Source organism: Saccopteryx leptura, chromosome 10 (assembly GCF_036850995.1).
Source record: "Saccopteryx leptura isolate mSacLep1 chromosome 10, mSacLep1_pri_phased_curated, whole genome shotgun sequence".
Classification (NCBI taxonomy): Eukaryota; Metazoa; Chordata; class Mammalia; order Chiroptera; family Emballonuridae; genus Saccopteryx; species Saccopteryx leptura.
In genome coordinates, this window is record NC_089512.1 from 40,221,063 (window position 1) to 40,247,777 (window position 26,715).

Genomic DNA, 26,715 nt, shown 5'->3' on the forward strand with positions numbered 1-26,715 from the left:
AAGCTGGAAACAGGGAGAGACAGTCAGACAGACTCCCGCATGCGCCCGACCGGGATCCACCCGGCACGCCCACCAGGGGGCGATGCTCTGCCCACCAGGGGGCGACGCTCTGCCCATCCTGGGCGTCGCCATGTTGCGACCAGAGCCACTCTAGCGCCTGGGGCAGAGGCCACAGAGCCATCCCCAGCGCCCGGGCCATCTTTGCTCCAATGGAGCCTCGGCTGCGGGAGGGGAAGAGAGAGACAGAGAGGAAGGCGCGGCAGAGGGGCGGAGAAGCAAATGGGCGCTTCTCCTGTGTGCCCTGGCCGGGAATCGAACCCGGGTCCTCCGCACGCTAGGCCGACGCTCTACCGCTGAGCCAACCGGCCAGGGCCCATTAAGTTGTTTTTTATGGCCTATGATTTTTAAATTCTTTTACCATAACTAAAATAATAGTCTTTCCTTTTTGGTTGCTTTTAAAATTATCCCATGGTCTTTGACTATGTTGAATATTTTTCCTGACTTACTCAACAGTCATTAGTCTATCCAATCTAAAGATTCTATTTTGAAAACTAAATTGGTAACATTCCATTTATCTCATTAATACTACTTCTTTATAATGCTCCTCTGTTTGATTTCCTATATAAATCCCATATGAAGCCTTCCTATATGTCTGTCCCTATCTGTTGCTGTCTATGCCACCAAAAATATTTAAAAACTGTATTTACAGATATTATTCTACACGTAGCAAATCCTAAAGAATCTACGAAAACCCAAAACTATAGAATAAAACTATTTTGTAATTTTATAAAAATAAAAGGTTTATATATTAGTATGAAGTCTAAAATATAACTTAAGAAAATTCCATTTACAATAGCATAACGTAAAAACACTTAGAAACAAATTTATAAAGTAATGTAATACTTATACACTAAAAATCATTTTAAAAATTCCTAAAAATATTAAAAAATAGCTAAAAAAATTAAGATATAATCTATATTCTGAGATTGGAAAATTCAGTATTGTTTAGAGGGCAATTTTCTCCAAACTGGTCTACAGATTCATTATATCCTCCATCAAAATTCCGGGAAGGTTTTGCATAAAAAGTGACAAGCTGATCCTAAAAATTATATAGGAATGCAAAAGAGCTTAAAATAGTCATAATATAATTTTAAAGAACAAACAAGGAAGACTTAACACTATTTTACATTAAAAATTTACTATATGTGGGGGTAGAGATGTTTTGAAAAATACGGGAGCGTTGCTTGTCAGTCCTAATGGTCTAGTCAGTACTCAGATGCTTGATCGGGGATTTTTGCCCACTAAGGGACTAGGGAAAGAACAGTGAGGAATTCTTACCCCCATAGAAGTGGCACCCAATACCAGAAGGTGTGAATTAGGATATCAAAATTTAGCATAGGGGACTTGGTAGCTCCTGCTACCCCAATAATGCATTGTACAGACTCAATTACTTGGAAATCAGATAATCCTGTATGGGTAGACCAATGGCCCCTTCCTCAGGAGAAACTTAGGGCAGCTCCTCAACTGGCACAAGAGCAGCTACAGCTTGGGCACACTGAACCATCTAATAGCCCATGGAATACACTTCCATATTTTGATCTTGTTGCCTCCTGGATTATCAAGGGGCATAGGCGACCCTTACAGTTTATAGGTTTTGAGCCTCAAAATTATTGTTATTCCTTTTTTCAAAGGATCAACAACAATGGCTCTGGGAAACTTCCACTAAATGGCAAATTGCTTTTGCAAATCAATGGACAACTTTATTCTGAAACAGTCAATTTAAAATCAGCTCAAAGACTAGAATTATATGCCATTATCATGGCTTTTCAGCATTTGCCATATTCCTCCTTTAATCTATATACAGACAGCAAATATTTACTTACGGTTGTTTCCACCATAAAGACTGCTGTCTTAGGGACAATTGTTGATGAACTATTTCAGCAGTTCCTCCTTCTTCAAAGACTTGTATATCAACATAGAGCTCCATGTTTTATAGGACATACTCAAGCTCACTCCATGCTCCCTGGAGCTTTAGCACAAGGGAATGCCCTTGTTGATCAAGCTACCCAAAAGAAAATTATTTGGAGCAACCATGACAGATCGAGCGATTCAGTCTCATACTACTCATCACCAGAATGCTGCAGTCCTGTGTAAACAGCTTCAACTTTCTCGAGTAGCAGCATGGCAGATTGGTAAATCCTGTCTAAGGGGTCCTATACTACAATCTGTCCCTTCATTTGGAGTGAACCCTCAAGGACTCCTACCAGGACAACTATGGCAAATGGATGTTACTCATATACCTTCATTTGGCAAACAGTCCTATGTCCATGTTACAGTGGATACCTATTCTGGATTTATAGTAACCTCTGTCAGAACAGGAGAGGCTGCTAAGCATGTTATAGCTCATTGTCTGTATACATTTTTCTATTATTGGATTTCTTAAACTGGTTAAACTGACAATGCTCCTGCATATGTAGCAAAAGCATTTACTGTATTCTGTCAAACCTTTTGAATTATGGGTATTTCTTACAGTCTTTAAAGTCAAGGTATTATTAAAGTGTACCCAGCATATATTTTAAGGTCAATTTAAAAAAATTTAAAAGGGGGGAGTCATATCCTGGAACTCGTGCTTTTTACTTAAAAAATTTTAAATTCCTTTTGAATGCTGATGAACAGGAGACGCCAAATCTTTTTCTCTGGCAAACTTCTACCTTCTTTTATTTGATCCAGCTAATAACACTGTTTTGACTTTCTCCAAATAGCTCCAGATATAAGGAAAAGGTTTATATAGGCGGATGGGGATCCTCAAACCCCTCAGCGAGATCTTCTGAGCATGGCTTTTAAGGTACCAAGAGGCAGAAAAAGCCCAAGAGATCAGGTGAACTCCCAGCTTTGAGAATATGCCCTTAAAGGCTCCAATGCCCCAAAGGGGTCTCATAGGATTTTATCTGGGTCCTGCTTCAATAGTGAATAGGAAGGTCATTGAGCTAAAGCCTGCCAGGCTTACATGCCTCTGCTGTGAGGAAACAGGGACACAGGAAGGTAGGCTTCCCCCTCGCTCCTCTAAGGGAGGGTTCAGTCTCTTCCAGCCCTGCTCCAGCCACCTATGACCTAACCTTGTCCAGAATGCTGGGATTTGCCACTGAAGGCTGAAGGTGCCCAGGGCCATCGGCCCCATCTACGACACTGTGGACGAGCCTAGGGTATTTCTTCCAAGAAGCAGGTAAACTGATCTCATTTGCACAAGGGCCACTTAACTATGTCTTGCCTGAATAGTCAGGTTTTTTATTTTTTCCTCGAAGATCTCTGTTGTGGGTGTTGATAGTCCTATTTTCTGCTGCTTTGTTTAATATATAGTGTTACCTTTATTCCTCCTACCTCAATGCCCCACTCATTTCAGGCTGGGACCTATGCCTAATTTAGAGCTCTCTTTCCCCCCTTTGCCAACTTCTATTATGAATTTACCTTTGCCACCCAACTTAGTGTATCCCAAGGTTCTCTTTACCACGCCACAATCGCAGAGCTCCAGGGAAAAGCAACCTGGTCTCATCTCTCCAGGTAGAGAAGAACAGAAGATCCATCTCCACACATGCTGCAGATGGCTTTTCCAGTCTACCTGAATCATTATCAGCTAGAAGCAGCGGTCATTGGGACTTGGACGTGAGCTGCAAGGTATAGAATTGTGACAACAATTCCAGTGCAATACGGACTTTTCCTGGATGTGGACTTTTCCTGGACTCCTGCTCCTTGTGACAGCTCCTAACGAACTGAACTGGGGTTGGGTTGCATTTGCAGGGATTTGGAATGGTGCGGGTGCCAACTTGGACTTGGTGAACATGTTAAGGACACTACTCTTTTATGGATTCTTGCTGTATTGGCCAAGAGTTTGCTTAAAGGCCATAATCACTGTAAAAAAAAAAAAAAGAAGACTGGAGAAAGAAGATGTGGCACATATACACTATGGTATACTATTCAGCCATAAGAAATGATAACATTCGATCATTTACAACAAAATGGTGGGATCTTGATAACATTATATTGGAGTGAAATAAGTAAATCAGAAAAAAACAAGAACTGCATGATTCCATACATTGGTGGGATATAAAAACGAGACCAAGAGACATGGACAAGAGTGTAGTGGTAACGGGGGGGGGGGGGAAGGAGAGGGGGAGCAGGAGGGGGAGGGGTACAAAGAAAACTAAATAGAAGGTGACGGAGGACAATCTGACTTTGGGTGCTGGGTATGCAACATAATTGATTGACAAGATAACCTGGACATGTTTTCTTTGAATATATATACCCTGATTTATTGATGTCACCCCACTAAAATTAATAAAAATTTATTTATAAAAAAATTTACTATAAAAGACGGGATATACTCATTTATATGTAAAATCTAAGACAGTAAAACTCAGAAAAAATAGAGAGTAGAATGGTGGTTGCCAGAAGCTCGGTGGGTGTGTGGGGGTATAGAAGAAAATGAAAAAACACTGGTATAAATTTCCAGTTAATACATGAATAAGATCTGGGGATATAATATATAGCATGGTGACTAAAGAAAACAATATAGCATTTCATACTTGAAAGTTACTGAGAACCAAATCTTAAGTTTTATCACCACATATACACACAAAAATGTGATTAATTATGTGATGGGATGGAGGTGCTAAATAACTATTGTGAAAATTGTTTTAAAATATAAATATGTATCAAATTATCATGTTGTATACCTTAAACTTACATGTTTTATGTCAATTATATCTCAGTAAAGCTTAAAAAATACTCACCTACTCTAAAGCTAATGTAATAAATATAGGTAGTATGAGTGTCTAAAGATAGATCAGAAAATCCAGAAATAAAACCTGGTATTTATCATCATTTGACTTTTAAGAACAGTGTCAAGGAGGGAGAAGGATAGTCTTTCACCAAATAGCACTTGGACAAATTAATATCCCTATGCAAAAAGTGGACTTATATCCTTATTATCACACCATATATAAAAATCAACTTTATATATGGTTCATATACCTTTTTTTTTTTTTGGCAAGAGAGGGACAGACAGGAAGGGAGAGAGATGAGAAGCATGAATCCTTTGTTGCGGCACCTTAGTTGTTCATTGATTGCTTTCTCAGATGTGCTTTGACGGGAGGGTGAGGGTGCTAAAGCAGAGCAAGTTACTCCTTGCTCAAGCCAGTGATCTTGGGGTTATGTCTATGATCCTATGCTCAAGGCAGCGACCCCACGCTAAAGCTGGTGAGTCTGTGCTCAAGCCGGCGACTTCAGGGTTTCGAACCTGGGTCCTCTGCGTCCCAGGCAGAAGCTCTATCCACTGTGCCACCACCTGGACAGGCGTTGTTCATATACCTTAACTAAAAAGATTAAATGATTAAATTTCTAAAGTAAAACAGAAGAAATTTTGAGGTTAAGACAAAATGTTCACAAATATGGCATCAAAAGCATGACCACAGGAGAAAAATCAAGAAACAACTACAGAAGAAAAATCAAGAAACAACTACATTTAAATCAAAAGTGTTTGCTGTCGCCTGACCAGGCGGTGGCGCAGTGGATAGAGCGTCGGACTAGGATGCAGAGGACCCAGGTTCGAGACCCCGAGGTCGCCAGCTTGAGCGCGGGCTCATCTGGTTTGAGCAAAAGCCTACCAGCTTGAACCCAAGGCACTGGGTCTAACAAGGGGTTACTCGGTCTGCTGAAGGCCTGCGGTCATGGCACATATGAGAAAGTAATCAATTAACAACTACGGTGTTGCAACGCGCAATGAAAAACTAATGATTGATGCTTCTCATCTCTCTCTGTTCCTGTCTGTCTGTCCCTGTCTATCCCTCTCTCTGACTCACTCTCTGTCTCTGTAAAAAATACATACATACATAAATAAATCAAATAATTAAAATAAAAAATTTATATTAAAAAAAGTGTTTGCTGTCTAAAAGATATTATTAAATTAAGCAAATAAAAAAGTGATAGGCTGGGGAAAAAAATAACTGGAAATCACTTATGTGATAATAGATTTCTATCAAGAATACAAACAGAACAAAATAAAAAAACTCCTATAAAAAAAGCCTTCTCACTAACTATAAGAATGAACAGAAAATCAGTAAGGATAGAAAGACTTACACAACACTACCAACAAATTCTGACCTAACTGACATTATAAAGAAGCACAATGCACATTCTCTTTATGATCTATCATTTATCAAAATAGATCATCTTGGGGACCATAAAAGAAATCTCAATAAATTTAAAAGTATTCAAATCATACAAAGTATGTTCTCTGAGTACAATGGAACTATTAAAAGTCTGTAACAGAAAGTTATCTGGAAAGATCTCAGATATTTGCAAACCCATGGGTCAAAGAAAAAATTCAAAAGGGAAATAAAAGAGTATTTTGAAATGAAATAAAAACACAAATGTGCAAATTTGGGGCACATAGCTAGAGGTTTCAAACCAATTACCTCAGTTTCCACCTTGAGAAACTAAAGAATAGAGAAAGTGAAACCCCAAGAAGAAAGGAATTAAAGAGCAGAAATCAATGAAGCAGAAAACAAAGAATAATAAAATTTCAATGTAACCAGAATATCATTTTTAAAGAAAAAATAAGCAAAATTCATTAGCTCTAGACAAACTGATCTGAGACTAAGTATGTCTGTGAAACTACCCTTATTATGAACAACTTTATGCTGATACTTTCAACAGGTTAGATGATGTGTCATTTTCTTGTAAGATATCAACTAAACAGCTTTATATTAACTATAGACATTTGATTTGTAGTTGAAAACATTCCTACAAAGAAAACTCTGTGTCATAATAGTATAATTTATATCTGAAGAAGAAATAATACCAATTCTATTTCCAGAAAATTAAAGAGGAAACACTGCAACTCATTCTACAAAGTCAGCATTACCGTGGTACCAAAGTCAGTCAGAGACAGTCAATTAAATAAAAAGTTAGAATATATATCCCTCTTGAAAACAGATGTAAGAATTCTTAGAGAAATTTCAACAAATCACATCTAACAATACATAAAGAGAGAAATTTATTATGACCATGTGGGTTTTATCTCAAGAATTATTTAAGTTTGAATTAACATTTTAAAATCAATTTAATTCACCACATTAAGTCTTGAAGAAAAACAGCATAATGCTATCAATAGATGTAGAAAAGCATTTAACAAAACCCAACATCCATTCCTAAGAAAAAAGTTTCAGACAACTAGAAATTTCCATAACCTTATAAAGGGAATCTATAAAAAACTTAGTCAAAAGTCTTAACAATGGGCCCTGGCCGGTTGGCTCAGTGGTAAAGCGTCAACCTGGCATGCAGGAGTCCCAGGTTCGATTCCTGGCCAGGGCACACAGGAGAAGCGCCCATCTGCTTCTCCACCCCCTCTCCTTCCTCTCTGTCTCTCGCTTCTCCTCCCGCAGCCAAGGCTCCATTGGAGCAAAGTTGGCCTGGGCACTGAGGATGGCTCTATGGCCTCTGCCTCAGGCGCTAGAATGGCTCTGGTTGCAACAGAGCAATGCCCCAGATGGGCAATCGCTCCCTGGTGGGCATGCTGGGTGGATCCCAGTTGGGCGCATGTGGGAGTCTGACTGCCTCCCCATTTCCAACTTCAGAAAAAATACAAAAAAAAAAGTCTTAACAATGAAAGACTCTAATTTTGCTTACTGAAAGAAGCCAGACCAAAACAACAAAAAAAAAATTACAAAGTTACTTTTTTAAAAATTTTATTAAATTTATTGACGTAACATTGGTTAATAAAATTATACAGGTTTTAGTTGCACAATTCTACAGTAGATCATTTGTATATTACACTGTGTGTTCACCACCCCAAGCCAAGTCTCCATCACCATCTGTCCCCCTTCTACCTTCTTCCTTTAAAAACTTATTTAAAAAATAATTTTCCTGTTTTAACTAACTTTTAAAATTAATTGGCCAATTAATGTCTCAAATGTGTCTAAAGACAGTGCTTTTATTATCTGTGTCTCTCTACCTAAACATGCCTAATTAACAGAAGCTAACAAGTGTATATAATATATATGACTCATAATTTCTTATGAATATGCTCTTGAATAATGTTAATATTTTTAAAGTTCACAAATTTCAAAAATAGACAAACTACACTCATCTGCAATGCAGCACGACTAAAATACTTTGGAAATACTCTGCTTCTACTTTTATGCATACAGTTGAAGGTAAATAAAAGTAATGTTATGAAGTTGTTGCATTATTTGCAGATGTCCCCTTTCCTCCAATCTTCACACAGGTATTTAAAAAACTCTTGGTTAATTTGACCACGGAACAGATGAGCAGCACAAAACAGGAAGCAAGGCAATATCAGGACAATCACATCTTATTAAGGCCACATTAAGACTACCTTATTAATATTCCACCAATGCAAATTAAAGTACACACAGTACCTATAACAGTGTTTTCTGAGTTTGAAAGAGAATGGCAGTGGTGGTGATGGTATACTTTCCTCCATAGTAACAGTATGACTTTATTTAGTGTTTATAGACAACACTGTTTTCCAGAAAACAAAAGTTTTATTTCTCTATAACTACCTTGAACTACAAAGAAGCAATAAGGATAAGTTAAAAATCTTCTAAATGATTTAAAAAATTTCTTACCGGTATCTATGAACAAATATACCCTTAAAAATAGAGTTCATCATATTTTCGATTTCGTCCTGATTTTCTTGTAGCTGAAATAAAAATCAATTATTTAATTAAAATGTTGATAATTTAATTACAACAGCGATTTTCAAACTTTTTCATCTTATAGCACACATAAACCAATTACTAAAATTCTACAGCACACCAAAAATATATTTTTTGCCGATTAAAAAAAAAAGGTACAATTTTGATACATTTATCCTGGATGGTTAGTGTTGGCTGTAGTTATTTTTGACACTCTTAAGAAGAAAGAGGTGAGTGCCCCAGACTAAATAGTCAGGTAGTGCATGTTATAAAAATCTTTGCAGCATACCAGATAAAAATTGCTGATTTTGAATAAACAGTTCTAATTGTTTTTAATAACTAGTTATTCTTATTCTGGGTAATTATCAATCCTTTTTCTCACTTACTGCACAATGGATATCAGATATTACCAGTATTCTTGCATTATTTCTACAGCTATACTACACTGGCTTTGGAACCTCTCTCTCAAAACATACCATATAGCAACTAACAAGGAATGGTGTTGCTAAGTGTGGCAAGATTACTATTTCCAAAATATCTTTTGCTATGGGAATAGGTCTCAAATATAATTTGCTTTGGGAATATGTCCTTTGTCCAAACCAGGTCTCTGGACTGATTTTGACTCTCTTGGTAAAAGATCACCCATGATTATCATACTGTTGAAGAAACTTTCTATTCTACCTAAAGTATCCAAATATGACTCTGCATCTGATTTGCCAATAACTGAGAGTAGGCCAAGTTCCCAGTATAGAAGGCATAATTTAAGGTAAAAAGGATCCTAGCCATCAGTGGTGGACTGTAACAACAAAATAAAACACTATAGAGCAATGATAATATATTTCAGGTAACACTACTGACCGGAATTAAAGTTTGAGTTTATTTACTGCTCTAAAGAACAAGGACACTAATACAAAACTATATTCAATGTGATATTTCTTATTCTAATTTGTTTAGTATTAATACTCAGTAAAATATTGCTTTAACTGCATACTCCAATGTTGACAAAATTCCTCAGACTTATTCCAGCATACAGTACTTACTCTTTTGCTGTATAATTTGTTTCAGATTTCACTGAAATAAGTTTAAGAATACTTTTATACTAAAACATTCAAATTACTACAACTTACTATAAGTTTTAAGTTACTTTTCCAGTATTTATTATTTAACAAAATAATGGTTTGGTTAACAGTACTTACTGAAGCCAGTTCCAAAATTTACACCTATAGTATTTCAACTAGGCTATGTGTTATGAATTAAATCTTGCTCCTCAAAAATACATACGCTACAGTCTAACCCCCATTACCTCAAAACTGATTTGGAAGTAGGGTGTGGCAGATGTAATAGGTTAAGATGGGATCATACCAAAGTAGGCTGGGCCTATAATTCAGTAAGACTGCTTTCTTCTTTTTCTTATTTTTCTTTTTATTTTTTTCATGTAAGTGAAAGAGGAGAGATAGAGACAGAATTGCACATTCATCCCGACCAGAATGCACCCAGCAAGCCCACTAGGGGGTGGTGCTCTGCCCATCTTGGGCCATGCACACAACCAAACTATTTTTAGCACCTGAGGAAAAGGCTCCATGGAGCCATTCTCCGTGGCCAATGTACTTGAATCAATCGAGCCATGGATGAAAGAGGGGGAGGAGAGAAGGAGCAAGAAAGAAGGGGGGAGGGGAGGAGAAGCAGATGGTTGCTTCTCCTGTGTGCCCTGACCAGGAATTGAATCTGGGATTTCCACACACTGGGTCAATACTCTTACCACTGAGCTAACCGGCCAGGGCCTACAGGTAAAACTAAACTCTTTAGAAAAAAAGAGATTTAGAGACTGACACACATAGAAGGAAGGCTACGTGAAGATTGGAGTTATCTTCCATTTCTAGCCTACAGAACTGCAAGAATAAACTCCTTTTCTTTAAACCACATGGTTTGTGATTTCTATTACAATAGCCCTAGTATGCTAACACAGAATAGATAATAATTTTGTTGCCTATTTAAACACATTATTCATTGATAGCAATGTACTTGTAGCAATGTGATATTAATCCTTTTTCAAATTAAAATACAAGTTAATATGCAAATTAAATATTTTATTTTTTATGAAATGAATAAACATATTATCTACTAAAAACCCAGTTTGAAATCACTTTTGGCCCTGGCTAGTTGGCTCAGTTAATAGAGCAGCAGGCTGGTGTGCAGACATCCTGAGTTCCATCATCAGTCTGAGAACACATGAGAAGCGACCATTTGCTTTTCTTTCCCTCCCTCTCCCCTTTCTCTCTCTTTCTTCCACTCTGGAAAACAGGGGCTTGGTTGGTTTGAGCGTTGGCCCCAGGTGTTGAGGAAAACTCAGTTGGTCCAAGAGTTGATCTCAGGCACTGAGGATAGTTTGGTTGATTCGATCATTGGCCCAAGATAGGGGTTGCCAGGTAGATTCCAGTTGATGTTCATAATTGAGTCTATCTCTGTTCCTCTTTTAAAAAAAATCACTTTTAACACATGTATGAAAATTTCATTGTAAAACTGGATCTGATTTTGTTTACAGGAATGCCTTATACATTTAGCTAATATGTAATCTTTAGCTTTCTACTCGAAATTCAGGCATTGCTGGCCCTTAGTTTTTTGTTTGTTTTTTTTAAACAGAGAAAGAGCAAGAGTCAGAGAGAGGGATACATAGGGACAGACAGACAGGAATAGAGAGAGATGAGAAGCACCAATCATTAGTTTTTCGTTGCGACACCTTAGTTGTTCATTGATTGCTTTCTCATATGTGCCCTGACCATGGGGTTACAGCAGACCGACTAACCCCTTGCTCAAGCCAGTGACCTTGGGTCCTAGCTGGTGAGCTTTGCTTAAACCAGTTGAGCCCACGCTCAAGCTGGTTACCTCAGGGTCTCGAACCAGGGTCTTCCGCATCCCAGTCTGATGCTTTATCCACTGCACCACCACCTGGTCAGGCAGGCCCCTTAGTTCTGATGTTAATACTTACACATAACATGCTTTCTGAGCCCACAGCCTTATAATCTTAATGAGTTACCTAATTCCCACACCACCTTTCTTCAAAAGTAGATTATGTGATTCTCTTCTGCCATCAGACAGCACTCAGAGAATCCCTGGCTGAACAGTACAGTTTCAATATAAAAACGAGATTAAATAATATAACTTAAAAAAGTAAATTAAGAACTACACAAAATATTTCACAAAGAATAAAAAAACTGGCCCTGGCTGGTTGGCTCAGTGGTAGAGCATCGGCCTGGCGTGCGGAAGTCTCGGGTTTGATTCCTGGCCAGGGCACACAGGAGAGGCAACCATTTGCTTCTCCACCCCTCCCCCTCTCCTTCCTCTCTGTCTCTTTCTTCCCCTCCCGCAGCCAAGGCTCCATTGGAGCAAAAGATGGCCCGGGCGCTGGGGATGGCTCCTTGGCCTCTGCCCCAGGCACTAGAGTGGCTCTGGTCACGACAAAGCGACGCCCCGGATGGGCAGAGCATCGCCCCCTGGTGGGCGTGCCGGGTGGATCGCGGTCGGGCGCATGCAGGAGTCTGACTGCCTCCCCGTTTTCAGCTTCAGAAAAATACAAAAAAACCCACTAATATACCTAATATGTTTTCTATACATTTACAGAACATAAGAATTTCAGGTATCATGAAACTTACCTCTTTGCGTTTCTGAAGTAGTAACTCCAACCTTTCATTGGCTCTTTTCCCTATCATTTTATTTCTTTCAGCTTCATATTGTCTCTGTGTATTATCTTGATGAATACTGAGGTTTAAGGCAACATTCACCAAAGCAGTCATGAGCTTCATGGCTATGAAATAAAGAAAAACTGTAGTATTCCACTATGAATCATACCTTCATCCACAAGATTATAAATTTACAACAGAAACAGATAACAGAAAGCAGTCAATTTCTATGTTTTACAACCTAGGCATAATTTAAGTTAGAAAGAAAAAGAAAAGAAAAACTATAGGAGTTGTCATCTTAGTCCGTAACATAATTATCTCTGCCTCAATATCATTACATTTTGGCTCATTAACATTTCCAACCTAAAAACAGTCTCATCCTGGCTCTGGCCAGGTAGCTCAGTGGATAAAGCATCGACCTGATTCACCAGACATTTTGGTTTGACCCCTAGTCAAAGTACATATTAGAAACAAACATGAGTGCACCACTAAATAAAATGAGTTAATGCCCCCCCAAATCAATGGTAAAAAACTTAAAAAATATATAGCCTTATCCTAATCATCAGTAAGATGGATTTAGGTAGTATCTTCTATAACCCATCTCACCAGTCCTCAAATACACACATCTTAGTGAGAGCATAGTAATAAAGTCTACTAGACTTCTCTTATGACTGCTAATTCTGTATATACAACTGCAACCTTAATAGTTTTATTACATAGATGCATCAAAGATCCCTTAGATATTTACAGTCAGTTCATGATCTGTAGCCCAAAGACGGTCCTCTGCCTGTATTGCTCACTTCAGTTAATGGGATAATATAACCTCCAAGCCCTGAAAAAGACTGATTCTATCAATAAAATTAAATTTATTAGAAATGTATTCCACAAATTTCTTATTGACCTATTTTCCCCAGTCAATGTTAACATATGTATTTTTAAATGTTCTCTTGTACTTATAAATCTTGTTAAATACTTTCAAACTTCTGTTTCAAGTCGCCTGAGAAAAAGGTATGACACAAATCTAAAACTTTCATCTATTCATATTTATTTTCATTATTGGGACGGTGAAAATGTAGAAAATATTGGTAGAGGAGTAAGAGGGTATATGCTGGTACAATAATTTGCCCCTTTTTTCTTTTGGATCATTCATTTACAAATACAAATGTTCAGTTATAAAATGAACTGATCAGTGTTTTGGAAAAACTGACCCACTTATCTTCAAACACACCCATAACTAACTATGAGTATGCATTTCTTTTAATATGTCATTATTTCCTGTTAAGTGCATATATAGATATAAACATATAAACATAATGCTATATATCTCTATCTACCTATATCTACACACACACACACACACACATACCCACACACACACATTAGGTAGCATTATTCTGAAACTCTCTCCCTACATTTTGGCTAACTTCATATTAATAGTGATTGCTACTAACCTTAAACAAAAGGTTATAAGACATAAATTTATAAGACATAAATCCTGAAAACAAAGGTATTTAAGTTACAGACCATTTAGAAATGAATTTAATGAAAACATTTTCTTTTTCCTAAGACACCAGGTCTCAATAGAGTAAACAGAAATATTTTGTTTCAAAATATAGGCTAGTGATTTTACAGCATTTTGCATAGTATCAGTAGAATATCTGATAATACTACAAAGATTAAAAGTACTTTTAAAGTTAATCTGTATAAAATAAAGAGAATAGCTTAAAGACAGGGCGAATCTGGGACATTCAAAATGCCTAAGTCAGGGATAACAGTTTAAAAGAGCGTGTCCTGAGCATATAAAGTCTTACTCAATGAAGCTTAATTCATTATATACTTCTAGTTCCCTAAAACAAAGTGTCTTGAAGATCAAGAAGCTGGAAAATATTAAAACTAATACTAAGCCTGACTAGAATTCACCAGTGGCAGCTGAGACAAAGATGTTTTCTTAAATTTAATAGCTTTTGCTGTCAGTTATGTATCTCTTTGTGAACCCAGATCCCAAACTCCAGCTGTCATGGTGTAATTAATGACCGTCCACCCATCCTAGACATATGTAAACAAAATTTATAAAACAATGAGAAATGCAAAATGATAAATATATTTCCAGAAAAGTATTCCATGTAATATAGCAATTTTTACTGAGACAAAGGTTTATGAATCTGTAAAACTTAAACTTCATTGAAATTTTTATTTAATATACCACAAACATATAAGCAAATAAAAAGCTATTAAAGAGAGATTTCTAATTTAATGGCCTAGATACAACACAGAAATTGTGAGTCTTATTAAGTCTACTGAAAAAGACTCAATCCTGCAATGTGAGCACTAACTAAATTTTATTGGCATTACTAACAGAACCATTGTACAAATTAACGATCCTACAGAAATTTAGCCTGGATTCTATGACATGGGCTTTTAAGTAGCTTCTATCTGTCTACCGAAGAGAAGAATACTTTATTATCCTTCACAATTTAATTGCGGACTAGAACTTGCTCTTGTATTATAGAAAGGTAAACTTGTACTACTCAGAAGTGTGGTTTGCAAACAGGTGCTGACAACAAATGCCTTGTTGTCAGTTCATTTAAGTACAAATTTGAAAGTAAGTTTTTAGAAATGTTTATAACAATCTGACAGAGTAATCTATGTCTGTAGAATCTAATAATGAAATGACTATAAAAAATATATTTCTTTTGAAAATAATTTTATTATGTTCTACAAAATACTAGTTGCAGATTGACTAATTTTTAAAGTACCAATCTGTCAATCCAATATATACAGAGGGGGGCAAAAGTAGGTTGACAGTTGTATATAGAGAAAATAATACATTAATAAATAATAAGCTGTTTCACATACTCACAACTATAAATCTACTTTTGCCCCATCCTGTACTGAGCATTGTTCTCTTTTGTTCACAAAAGTGAACAAGATAGTACCTGCCCTCATGATTTTTTACAGTCTAGTAAGAATACAATAAAGAGATAGCCTACATATGAAAATGTTATGGAAAACATAAAAAACTTAAAGTATGGTTATAAAACTAAAGTATGGGGAAAAGATAGAGGGTTAAAGAGGGTGGTCAGGCAAGAAGGCCTCTCGGTGAGCTAACATTTGAGCATAAAGTGAGTTAATAAGCAAGTGACTATATGACAAAACACTGTCCAGGGAGAATAAAAAGTGCAAAGGTTATAATTGTTATGAGGACGGCACTCATAAAAGAGAAAGGTGGTCAATGTAGCTAAAGTACAAAAATATGCAGAGCCAGGAGATGAGGTTGAGAAAATCAAGAGGCCATATTATAAGGGTTCTAGTAGGATCAAATAAGATCACACGATAAAATTTAAATGAGGTAAGACAACACTGGAAAATTTGGGGTGTGTGAGAAATAGTTGGATTTACATTTTAAACTGCTGTGTAAACAAACTATAGAATAGTAAAAGTAAAAAGAGACCTAATAGAACACTGAAAGAGAGCTGATAATATTTTGACAAAAGTTAGTGATGATAATTTTCAAGATTTCGGCCTTGAGCAACTCAGTAGAGCAAAACTGGCTTGGTAAAAATTATACTTAATAGGTAGAAAGAAATGTTTAGATGTGAAGTAAATTTTAAAAGTATAGCCAGAAGAGTATAATAGATTAATGCAGGAAATAAGAGAAATAAAACACAAGGGTAAATTACAAAGTTTTGTGTCTAGTAGATATAACATTTAGAAGTACTCAAGATATTGGCATTTAGATCCCAAAAACTGGATGGTACATCCATCTAATTAATAATTATTCCACCACTAGAAAAAGTGGCATGATCTGTGTGCTGAAAAGAAAAGCCTGCTAAATATTTGTTTCTGGAGAAAGAAAAGCAAGATGCCTGTCAGTGTGTATGTTATGCTAATATTTACGCAAAAGAAGAACTGTGTCATTTATTTATACATGCTAGCCACTCTTCTAGGCTCCTTACACTTACCTATTCATTTACACCTCACAACTCTATCAAGTGAGTACTATTATAATTATCTTTTTTTTCTTATTTTTAGATTAGGGAAAACTGAGGCACTGACTGGCTAAGAGACTTGCAAGTTGGTCAGAAATGGGCAAAGACAGAGTTTGACTACACGCAATCATGCTCTGTAATCCAAGCTCTTACTCTCATTATAGAACTGCCTCTTACTGAATATATATGTACTATCATTTTTATAAACAAGGAAAAAATATATAAGAAACTGGCAACTGGTTGCGTTTAGGGAAGAGACTTTGATGGCTAGAGCCATAGCAGAAAAGTGACATTTTACCATGTAATGTTCTTTTTCTTTTTAATTTGTATTTTTTTTTTTCCTGAAGCTGGAAACAGGGAGAGACAGTCAGACAGACTCCCACATATGCCCGACCGGGATCCACCTGGCACGCCCACCAGGGGGCGACGCTCTGCCCACCAGGGGGTGATGCTCTGCCCCTCTGGGGCATCGCTCTGTCGCGACCAGAGCCACTCTAGCGCCTGGGGCAGAGGCCAAGGAGCCATCCCCAGCGCCTGGGCCATTTTTGCTCCACTGGAGCCTCGCTCGCTGCGGGAGGGGAAGAGAGAGACAGAGAGGAAGGAGAAGGGGAGGGGTAGAGAAGCAGATGGGTGCCTCTCCCGTGTGCCCTGGCCGGAAATCGAACTCAGGACTTCTGCACGCCAGGCCGATGCTCTTACCACTGAACCAACCGGCCAGGGCTTAATTTGTAATTTTAAATCACATCAATGTATTACTTCTTACACTACACCATCATTAATTTTTTTATTATTTTATTTATTTATTTATTTATTTAATTTATTTTTTTTTACAGGGACAGAGAGAGTCAGATAGAGGGATAGATAGGGACAGACAGCAGACAGGAACGGAGAGAGATGATAAACATCGATCATCAGTTTTTTGTTGCAATACCGTAGTTGTTCATTGATTGCTTTCTCATATGTGCCATGATCGCGGGCCTTCAGCAGACTGAGTAACCCCCCCGCTTGAGCCAGTGACCTTGGGTCCATGCTAGTGAGCTTTTTGCTCAAGCCAGATGAGCCCGCGCTCAAGCTGGCAACCCTGGGGTCTCGAACCTGGGTCCTTCCACATCCCAGTCTGACGCTTGATCCTCTGCGCCACTGCCTGGTCTGGCCACCATCATTAATTTTTAATAGAAATAATAATACTATAGAATTAATTTTCACTTTATTGACTCAGGAATAAATGAACAGAGAAAAGATAAAAATGTCTAAAGAGTATCTCCTGAATTAATTAGCTTTCTAAGATCCACAACAGGCCTGACCAGGCGGTGGCACAAGGGATAGAGAGTCAGACTGGGAAGCTGAGGACCAGGTTCGAGACCCCGAGGTTGCCAGTTTGAGCATGGGCTCATCTGGTTTGAGCAAAAAGCTCACCAGCTTGGACCCAAGGTCTCTGGCTTGAGCAAGCAAGGGGTTACTCGGTCTACTGAAGGCCCACAGTCAAGGCACATATGAGAAAGCAATCAATGAACAACTAAGGTGTCGCAACAAAAAACTGATGATTGATGCCTCTCATCTCTCTCCGTTCCTGTCCCTCTCTCTGACTCACTCTCTGTCTCTGTAAAAAAAAAAAGATCCACAACAATGCTGGTCAACCTGGTCCCTTACCGCCCACTAGTGGGCAGTCTGGCTTTCATGGTGAGTGGTAGCGGAGCAACCAAAGTATAAATAAAAAGATAGATTTAACTATAGTAAGTTGTTTTATAAAGATTTATTCTGCCAAACAGCGAAAATTCGACATGAAGTACTTGGTAAGTAATTATTATTATATGCTGTAACTCTGCTTTATAAATTTTATAAAGTAAAGCTACTTCCCTACTTTATAAATCACCATTACTGTGGAACCGGTGGACGGTTAGAAAATTTTACTACTAACAGATACAAAAGTGGGTGGTAGGTATAAAAAGGTTGACTACCCCTGATCCACAAGGCCTGTGCGCTTTTCCAAAACCAAGGCAAGACACTGTGTTCAAGAAGGAAGAAGTAGCTATGTCTTTCAAGAGAGAAAATAATAACTGAGAGTTGCCCAATGATTGAATAATAAAGGTAATCACCTCAACAAAAGCAGAAACACTGACATGGCAGAGATAGAAATCTGATTAGTTTATTCAAAGAGAGTAAAAGGAGAGTGAATAGATACAGTGAACAGAAATAATTCTTCGAGATTGGCTGTTAAAAAAATGAGAGAGGCCTTGGCTGGTTGGCTCAGTGGTAGAGCGTCGGCCTGGCGTGCAGGAGTCCCAGGTTCGATTCCAGGCCAGGGCACACAGGAGAAGCGCCCATCTGCTTCTCCACCCCTCCCCCTCTCCTTCCTCTCTGTCTCTCTCTTCCCCTCCCGCAACCAAGGCTCCATTGGAGCAAGGTTGGCCCGGGTGCTGAGGATGGCTCTGTGGCCCTTGCCTCAGGCACTAGAATGGCTCTGGTTGCAGCAGAGCAATGCCCCAGATGGGCAGAGCATCGCCCCTGGTGGGCGTGCCGGGTGGATCTCGGTCGGGCGCATGAGGGAGTCTGTCTGACTGCCTCCCCGTTTCCAACTTCAGAAAAATATTAAAAAAAAAAAAGAGAGAGAGAGAGAGAAATGGAACTGTAGCTAGAAGGATGTGAGGAAATAAGGGAGGATGTAATTAATGGTCAGACTTATGTGTCAATTTGGCTAGGTGACAGTATTTAATCAAACACTAATCTAGGTGTTACTGTGAACATACCTGGTAGCTATGGTTAACATTCAGTTGATTTTAAACAAAGGAGATTACTTTCAATAATGCAGTGGACCTCATCCAATCAGTTGAATGTTTTAAGAGCAAAACTGAGTTTTCTTGGAAAAGCAGTATCTGCCTCAAAACTACACAATTCCTGCCTAAGTTTCTACCCTGCTGGCCTGCTCTATAAATTTGCCAGCTCCCATATCACACAAGCCAATTCATTGAAAATCAATCTGCTTCTCGGCAAATATATGTGTGTGTGAGTGTGCATGTGTGTATAAGTAAGTATATGTCCTATTGGCTCTGTGTTGATAGAGAGTTCTGACTGATACAGAGTGTTTCTAAAAGATAATAGCTGTTAGAGTAAATTAGTATAATGGTAAAAATTATCTAATAAAAGGGAGAAACTAAAATTGGGAGAGAGAAAAAACAATTTGGAAAGCAAAGTTCTTGAAGCAGTGAACAGGGATTAAATCCCACTGCACAAGGGTATGGACTGACTTTAGATAGAATACACTATATTAAGAGATATGGATATATGAATACAGCTTCACCTAGATAAAAGATTTAATTCCTAATCTCTTCTGTCTCTACTCTAGCAAGCAAAATAATCAGCTAGGTGCGACAAGTGAACAGGAGAGTATAGGTTTAAGAAGGTATGAAGGCCCTGGCTGGTTGGCTCAGTGGTAGAGCATCGGCCTGGCATGCGGGAGTCCTGGGTTCAATTCCCGGCCAGGGCACATAGGAGAAGCGCCCATCTGCTTCTCCACCCCTGCCCCTCTCCTTCCTCTCTGTCTCTCTCTTCCCCTCCAGCAGCCAAGGCTCTATTGGAGCAAGGTTGGCCCGGGCGCTGAGGATGGCTCTATGGCCTCTGCTTCAGGTGCTAGAATGGCTCTGGTTGCGGCAAACGCCCCAGATGGACGGAGCATCACCCCCTGGTGGGCATGCCGGGTGGATCCCGGTCAGGCGCATGCGGGAGTCTGTCTGCCTCCCCGTTTCCAGCTTCAGAAAAACACAAAAAGGAAAAAAAAAAAGAAAGTATGAAATAGAGTCTGGCAGATAGGTTCAGTGGGTAGAGCGTCAGCTAAGTGTATAAAGTCTCAGGTTTGATTCCTGGTCAGCGTACACAGGAGAAGCGCCCATCTGCTTCTCCACCCCTCCTCCTTCTCTCTTTCTCTCTCTCTCTTCCCCTCCAACAGCCATGGCTTGGTCTGAGCAAACTGGCCCCAGGCTCTGAGGATGGCTACATGACCTTGCCTCAGGTGCTTAAATAGCTCGTTTGCTGAGCAACAGAGCAGCAGTGCCAGATGGGCAGAGCATCCCCCCACCCCACCCCAGGTAGGGGGCTTGCCAGGTAGATCCCAGTCAGGGCACATGTGAGAGTCTGTCTCTACCTCCTCGACTCTCTTAATAATAATAAAAAAAGGTATGACATAATCTTATAAGAAAGTGGGCATGTCCATGGTGTACAACAGTGATAGGATTCCTAGGCAGCATTAAAGGTCCATTATGAGAAAAGTGTCAAGTGCAGCCATTATGATTATGTGTTTTTTTTGGCAGCCACTTTCAACCGCTCTGGTGCAGGTATGAAGCAGGTGGTAATACAAAATTGGGCTAGGAGGTATGATGGACAGAGAGTCAAAAATGTTAAGGGTATAAAGAAGATATAATTAGAACAAATCTGGATGACAGAACCTGAGCTGAGAAAGTGAAACATAAAGGGTATAAAGAAAACTAAAAATATAGCATCAAAGGATTTAAAGTCCTAACAGAAGAAATAATATACTGGAGTTGGGAAGATAGAAGTAAAACACTTTTACAAAAGAAACTGGTAGTTATCAGCCGATGGGATGGTTTAAATTGAGAATGTAGATATTAACATTTTTAATATCTAATAATCTGCATGTAGGTTCTTCTAAACATAAAAATGAAAACTAAAAACAAAAGGCTTGAAACAAACTCCATTTTCCAAATGATGAAGATATAACCAATCCCTGTGTGTCTTAAAAACCCAACTATCATGGCAAGGAAAAAAAAATTTCATCATCAGTAAATCCAAAAAATGCCTGCAATGCCAAATGATAATATATTAATATATGAACAGGGAAAGCAGAATGACCAGAGAGGACACACATCAAACCAAACTGTTGAAAAGTATGACAATTCATTAATATATATCAGCTTAATTTTTTTCATATTTTGTTTAGTTCCTCACTTATATTGTGCTTTATCTAACTCTTATTTTAGAAAGCACTGTTATGTGCTTAGGATTCAAAATTTTTTAGGGTATTCTAAGTGTTGTCAAGAGGACTAGCTTTTGCTCATCACTATGAAGAGTCCTATTATTTTATAATCACATAATGAGTTCTTGGAATATTCTCTCTAAAAGTATGGATGACTAGCTTGAACAGGTGATGGCACACTGGATAGAGCATCAACCTGGCATGCTGAGGACCCAGGTTCGAAACCCAGAGGTCTCCGGTATTAGCACAGGCTCACCAGCTAGAGCATGATGAGGCCACCGGCTTGAGCAATGGATCATAAACTTGATCCCATGGTTACTGGCTCAGCTGAAGTCCCTCAGTCAAGGCAGATATGAAAAAGCAGTCAATGAACAACTAAAGTGCCACAACTACAAGCTGATGCTTTTCATCTTATCTTACTCCCTTCCTATCTGTCTCTAACTCTCTTAGAGTTAATAAAAGGATAAATGATGTATTTCAACAAAATGTTATTAAAATTTCATAACCTGAAAAAATGACAACTATTTGTAAAAAAATCTATTTTTCTCTGTAGAACCCAAATCATTAAGGGATTAGAAATATAATTAGGTCTAAAAATAGGACAGTCCTCCCTGGGTATCTATGGAGGACTGGTTCCAGGACACATACACACATACACACACACACACACACACACACCCTCTCTCTCTGACAATCACTTTTAGTGTCTCACTCTCAACAATAACTAGAGATCCAAGAAACAATTAATGAAAGTTTCTAACATGAGTCTGACCAGGCAGTGGTACAGTGGATACAGCATAGGAATGAGACAAGGAGGATCCAGGTTCGAAACCCTGAGGTTACAGCTTGAGTGAGGGCTCACCAGCTTGAGCAAGGGGTTGCTGGCTTGAATATGGGATCATTAACACGACCTCATTCATGGTCACTGGCTTGAGCCAAAAGGTCACTGGCTTAAGCAAGGGGTCACTTGTTCTGCTGTAGCCCCTTGGTCAAGGCACATATGAGAAAGCAATCATGGAAAAATTAAGGTGCCACAACGAAGAATTAATGTTTCTCATCTCTCTCCCTTCCTGTCTGTCTGTCCCTCTCTCTGACTCTCTCTGTCTCTGTCAAAAAAAAAAAAAAGTTTCCAACATGAAAGAGTGATAAAAATGGAGAACCAGAAGAAATAATAAGAAACTCATGATTGATTCAAAAGACTAACAACCAAGCAATAAGCATTCATCAAAGAGTGCCCAGCATAATGAATGGGAAAAATATATACAGACATCAGGGTGCATCACTGTATTTCAGAACTCCAGGAACAAAAAGAGAAGTCAAAAACTTCTAAAGAAAAGAAACAGGATCAGACTCAGAAGCTGAAACAACACTGGATTTCTCAATAACACTGAGAGTTAGAGCCTGACCAGGTGGTGGGTGGCACAGTAAATAAAGTGTCGACCTGGGATGCTGAGGACCCATGTTTGAAACATTGAGGTCGCTAGCTTGAGTGTGGGACCATACATAACCCCATGGTCATGGGCTTGAGCCCAAAGGTTGCTGGCTTGAGCAAGGGGTCACTGGCTTGGCTGGAGCCCCCTCTCCCCCCCGTCAAGGAACATATGGAAAACCAACCAATGGACAACTAAGGTGCCGCAACAAAGAATTGATGCTTCTTATCTCTCTCCCTCTGTCTGTCTGACGCCTCTCTCAAAAACAATAAGCCCCCCCACCAAGCTAGAAGAATACTGAAGAAAATATTCAATAATTAATTCTATATTGGGTCAGACAATTAAAACATGAGGATACAGTACATTTTAGGCATGTAAAGTCTCAAATATAGCCTGATCAGGTGATGGCAACAGTGGATGGAGCATCGGACTGGGATGTAGAGGACCCAGGTTCGAAACCCCAAGGTTGCCAGCTTGAGCGCGGGCTCATCTGGTTTGAGCAAGGCTCACCAGCTTGAACCCAAGGTCGCTGACTTGAGCAAGGGGTCCCTTGGTCTGCTGTAGTCCCCCAGTCAAGGCACATATGAGAAAGCAATCAATGAACAACTAAGGAGCCACAAAACAGATTTGATGCTTCTCATCGCTCTCCCTTCCTGTCTGTCCCTATCTGTCCCTCTCTGTCACTGTTACATACACACACACACGTTGCAAATATATATACCTCTTCAATATCCTTTCTCTCAAAAAGCTGTGAAAAAATGCTACCTAAAAAGGAGGAAATAAATGCAAGCAAGCAAAAGATGACAGGAAATACAACAAAAGACCAAGAATCCAACAAATGCAAAAAAATTACTAATTTAAAGGACATTCAGATTTTAGAAAATGAGGCAGCCATACTAAAGATGATTATAAATGTTAAAAGCATAGAAAACACACATCACAAAATTGATTATAAGTCCTACCATTTGCTTGAAAACTAAAACAAAATATCCTCACAAACGTGCATGTAAAAAAAACATAAAACCCACATGTTACGGTGATTATGAGGTCGTATGATTATGGCTAATTTTAATTTTTGCATTTTTCTCCATTTCTGAATTCTCTAAAATTTCTTTATAAGAATTGACTCTCAAAAGAAAGCTAATCTTGGCCCAGGCCGGATGGCTCAGCGGTAGAGCGGGGGTCTGGCGTGTGGAACTCCAGGGTCCGATTTCCAGCCAGGGCTCACAGGAGAAGCACCCATATGCTTCTCTACCCTTCCCCCTTTCCTCTCCCTATCTCTCTCTTCCCCTCCCAAAGCCAAGGCTACATTGGAGCCAAGTTGGCCCAGCCACTGAGGATGGCTCCATGGCCTCTGCCTCAGGCGCTAGAATGGCTCCAGTTGCAATGAAACAACGGCCTAGATGGACAGAGCATCGCCCCCTGGTGTGCATGCTGGGTGGTCCCGCTGGGGCACATGCAGAAGTCTGTCTCTCTGCCTCCCCGCTTCTCACTTCAGGGGGGAAAAAAGAAAGCTAATCTCCATACCTGATGACAGAAAGTAAATGAGATAAATTGTTGGGCAGATAAAATATATTATGCTCACTTTGTTAAACATGGTGGTGCCAACATGGAAGCCGTCTCCCAGGTGATGGTATTAGTTGCCTTTCTTGCTTGGGATGGGCATGATTATATTAATGTGTGTTGGGGGCGGGTTGTGGGCAGGCAGGATCCTTGTAGCCCGGGGCTTGGTTTTGGGACTAAGCCTTTCCCATCCTTTTTGATTTGGGGTGGTGCACTCTCATGAGGAATCCCATTATGCCTCAGATAAGTGACTTTGTATTAAAGACTTCCTTATTTGTATATTGGATTAAAGGTTTTGATTTCTACACTATAAAATGGGGGCAGACCAGGAGCTTACCCTCTCGGTTCCTGAGATTAGCATTAGAGGAGAGAGCAGAGAGAGGAGAGCAGAGAAAGGCCACATGGAGAAACCCAGGAAAAGCAGCCAAGATGGTGGAGTGCAGGGGGAGAAGCCAGTTTGTGCAGAGAGAAGGAAGGAAATGGGGAACAGAAGTGAATAAGGCTGGTGAGGTAGAAACCTTTGATCCTAGGAAAACTCGGATAAGTTAGTGGCTTTGGGAGCCCTGAATGGAAAAGGAAGTGTTTTCCCACTGTGTTTATTTCTTGCCTGCTGGGTGCAAGCTAGGATTAAAGGTAATGAATGGCCCACCAGTTCTTGGCTCCATTGTTTCATTATCGACTGTCCGAATCAAATGAGAACCTGCATTGGCCAGACGGCTGTGATGGTGGCCATGGCTACTGGCTTCACATAAATCTAAGAAAATAATAATTCTTTAATTTAAAAATTAAAATTTTACTCTAGATACCTATATTTACAGATTTGAAAGAGTAACTGCATTTTTAAAGTTTACTGTATGTTAGCCTGACCAGGTGGTGGTGCAGTGGAGTGGATAGAGCAGGGGTTGGGAACCTATGGCTCGTGAGCCAGATGTGGCTCTTTTGATGGCTGCATCTGGCTTGCAGACAAATCTTTAATTAAAAAAATAATAACGTTAAAAATATAAAACATGCCCTGGCCGGTTGGCTCAGTGGTAGAGCGTCGGCCTGGCGTGAAGAAGTCCCGGGTTCGATTCCCGGCCAGGGTACACAGGAGAAGCGCCCATCTGCTTCTCCACTCTCCCCCTCTCCTTCCTCTCTATCTCTTCCCCTCCCGCAGCCAAGGCTCCATTGGAGCAAAGTTGGCCTGGGCACTGAGGATGGCTCCATGGGCTCTGCCCCAGGCACTAGAGTGGCTCTGGTCGTGACAGAGCGATGCCCCGGAGGGGCAGCGCATCGCCCCCTGGTGGGCGGGCCGGGTGGATCCCGGTCGGGTGCATGCAGGAGTCTGTCTGACTGTCTCTCCCCGTTTCCAGCTTCAGAAAAATACAAAAAAAAAAATATATATATATATATATATATATATATACATATATATAAAAAACATTCTCATGTATTACAATCCATTCATTTCCTATCGTTCATGTTCATGGTAGCGGGTAGCTAAAGCCAATCACAGCTGTCCTCCAAGACAACACCAATTTTTTTTTTTTTTTTTTTTACAGAGACAGAGAGAGAGTCAGAGAGAAGGACAAATAGGGACAAACAGACAGGAACGGAGATGAGAAGCATCAATCATCAGTTTTTCATTGTGACACCTTAGTTGTTCATTGATTGCTTTCTCTTATGTGCTTTGATCGTGGGCCTTCAGCAGAACGAGTAACCCCTTGCTCAAGCCAGTGACCTTGGGTCCAAGCTGGTGAGCTTTGCTCAAACCAGATGAGCCTGCACTCAAGCTGGCGACCTTGGGGTCTTGAACCTGGGTCCTCCGCATCACAGTCCGACGCTCTATCCACTGCGCCACTACCTGGTCAGGCACAACACCAAATTTTTATTGAATAATGCGTAATGTACACAGGTCGTTGTATGGCTCTCATGGAATTATTTTAAAATATGTGGCGTTTATGGTTTTCTCAGCCAAAAAGCTTCCCGACCCTTGGGATAAAGCATTGGACTGGCACGCAGAGGACCTAGGTTTTGAAACTCTGAGGTTGCTGGCTTGAGTGGGCTCACCTGGCTTGAGGAAGGGGTCTCTGGCTTGAGTGCAAGATCATGCATGTGACCCTAAAGGTCTCTGGCTTGAAGCCCAAGGTCGCTGGCTTGAGCAAGGGGCCACTGGCTCTACTATAGCCTGTGGGAGACAGGCTGTAAGGTGACAAAGTCCTTATAGCCTAGGGCAGGGGTCCCCAAACTTTTTACACAGAGGGCCAGTTCACTGTCCCTCAGACCGTTGGAGGGCCGGACTATAAAAAAAAATTATGAACAAATCCCTATGCACACTGCACATATCTTATTTTAAAGTAAAAAAAATGGGAACAA

General features: G+C 39.6%; 1 protein-coding gene across 2 annotated transcripts in view; it reads right to left on the reverse strand.

Annotated features, from left to right (window-relative positions):
• STAG1 (STAG1 cohesin complex component) overlaps positions 1–26,715 on the reverse strand; it is a 475,156-nt gene that overhangs the window by 182,595 nt on the left and 265,846 nt on the right. For both annotated transcript variants that reach the window (XM_066352127.1, XM_066352126.1), the window contains 2 exons: positions 12,365–12,516; positions 8,646–8,719 (listed from right to left, as the gene is read on the reverse strand). In XM_066352127.1, coding sequence (XP_066208224.1) covers positions 8,646–8,719; positions 12,365–12,516 — 226 coding nt within the window. The remainder of the gene's footprint in view (positions 1–8,645; positions 8,720–12,364; positions 12,517–26,715) is intronic.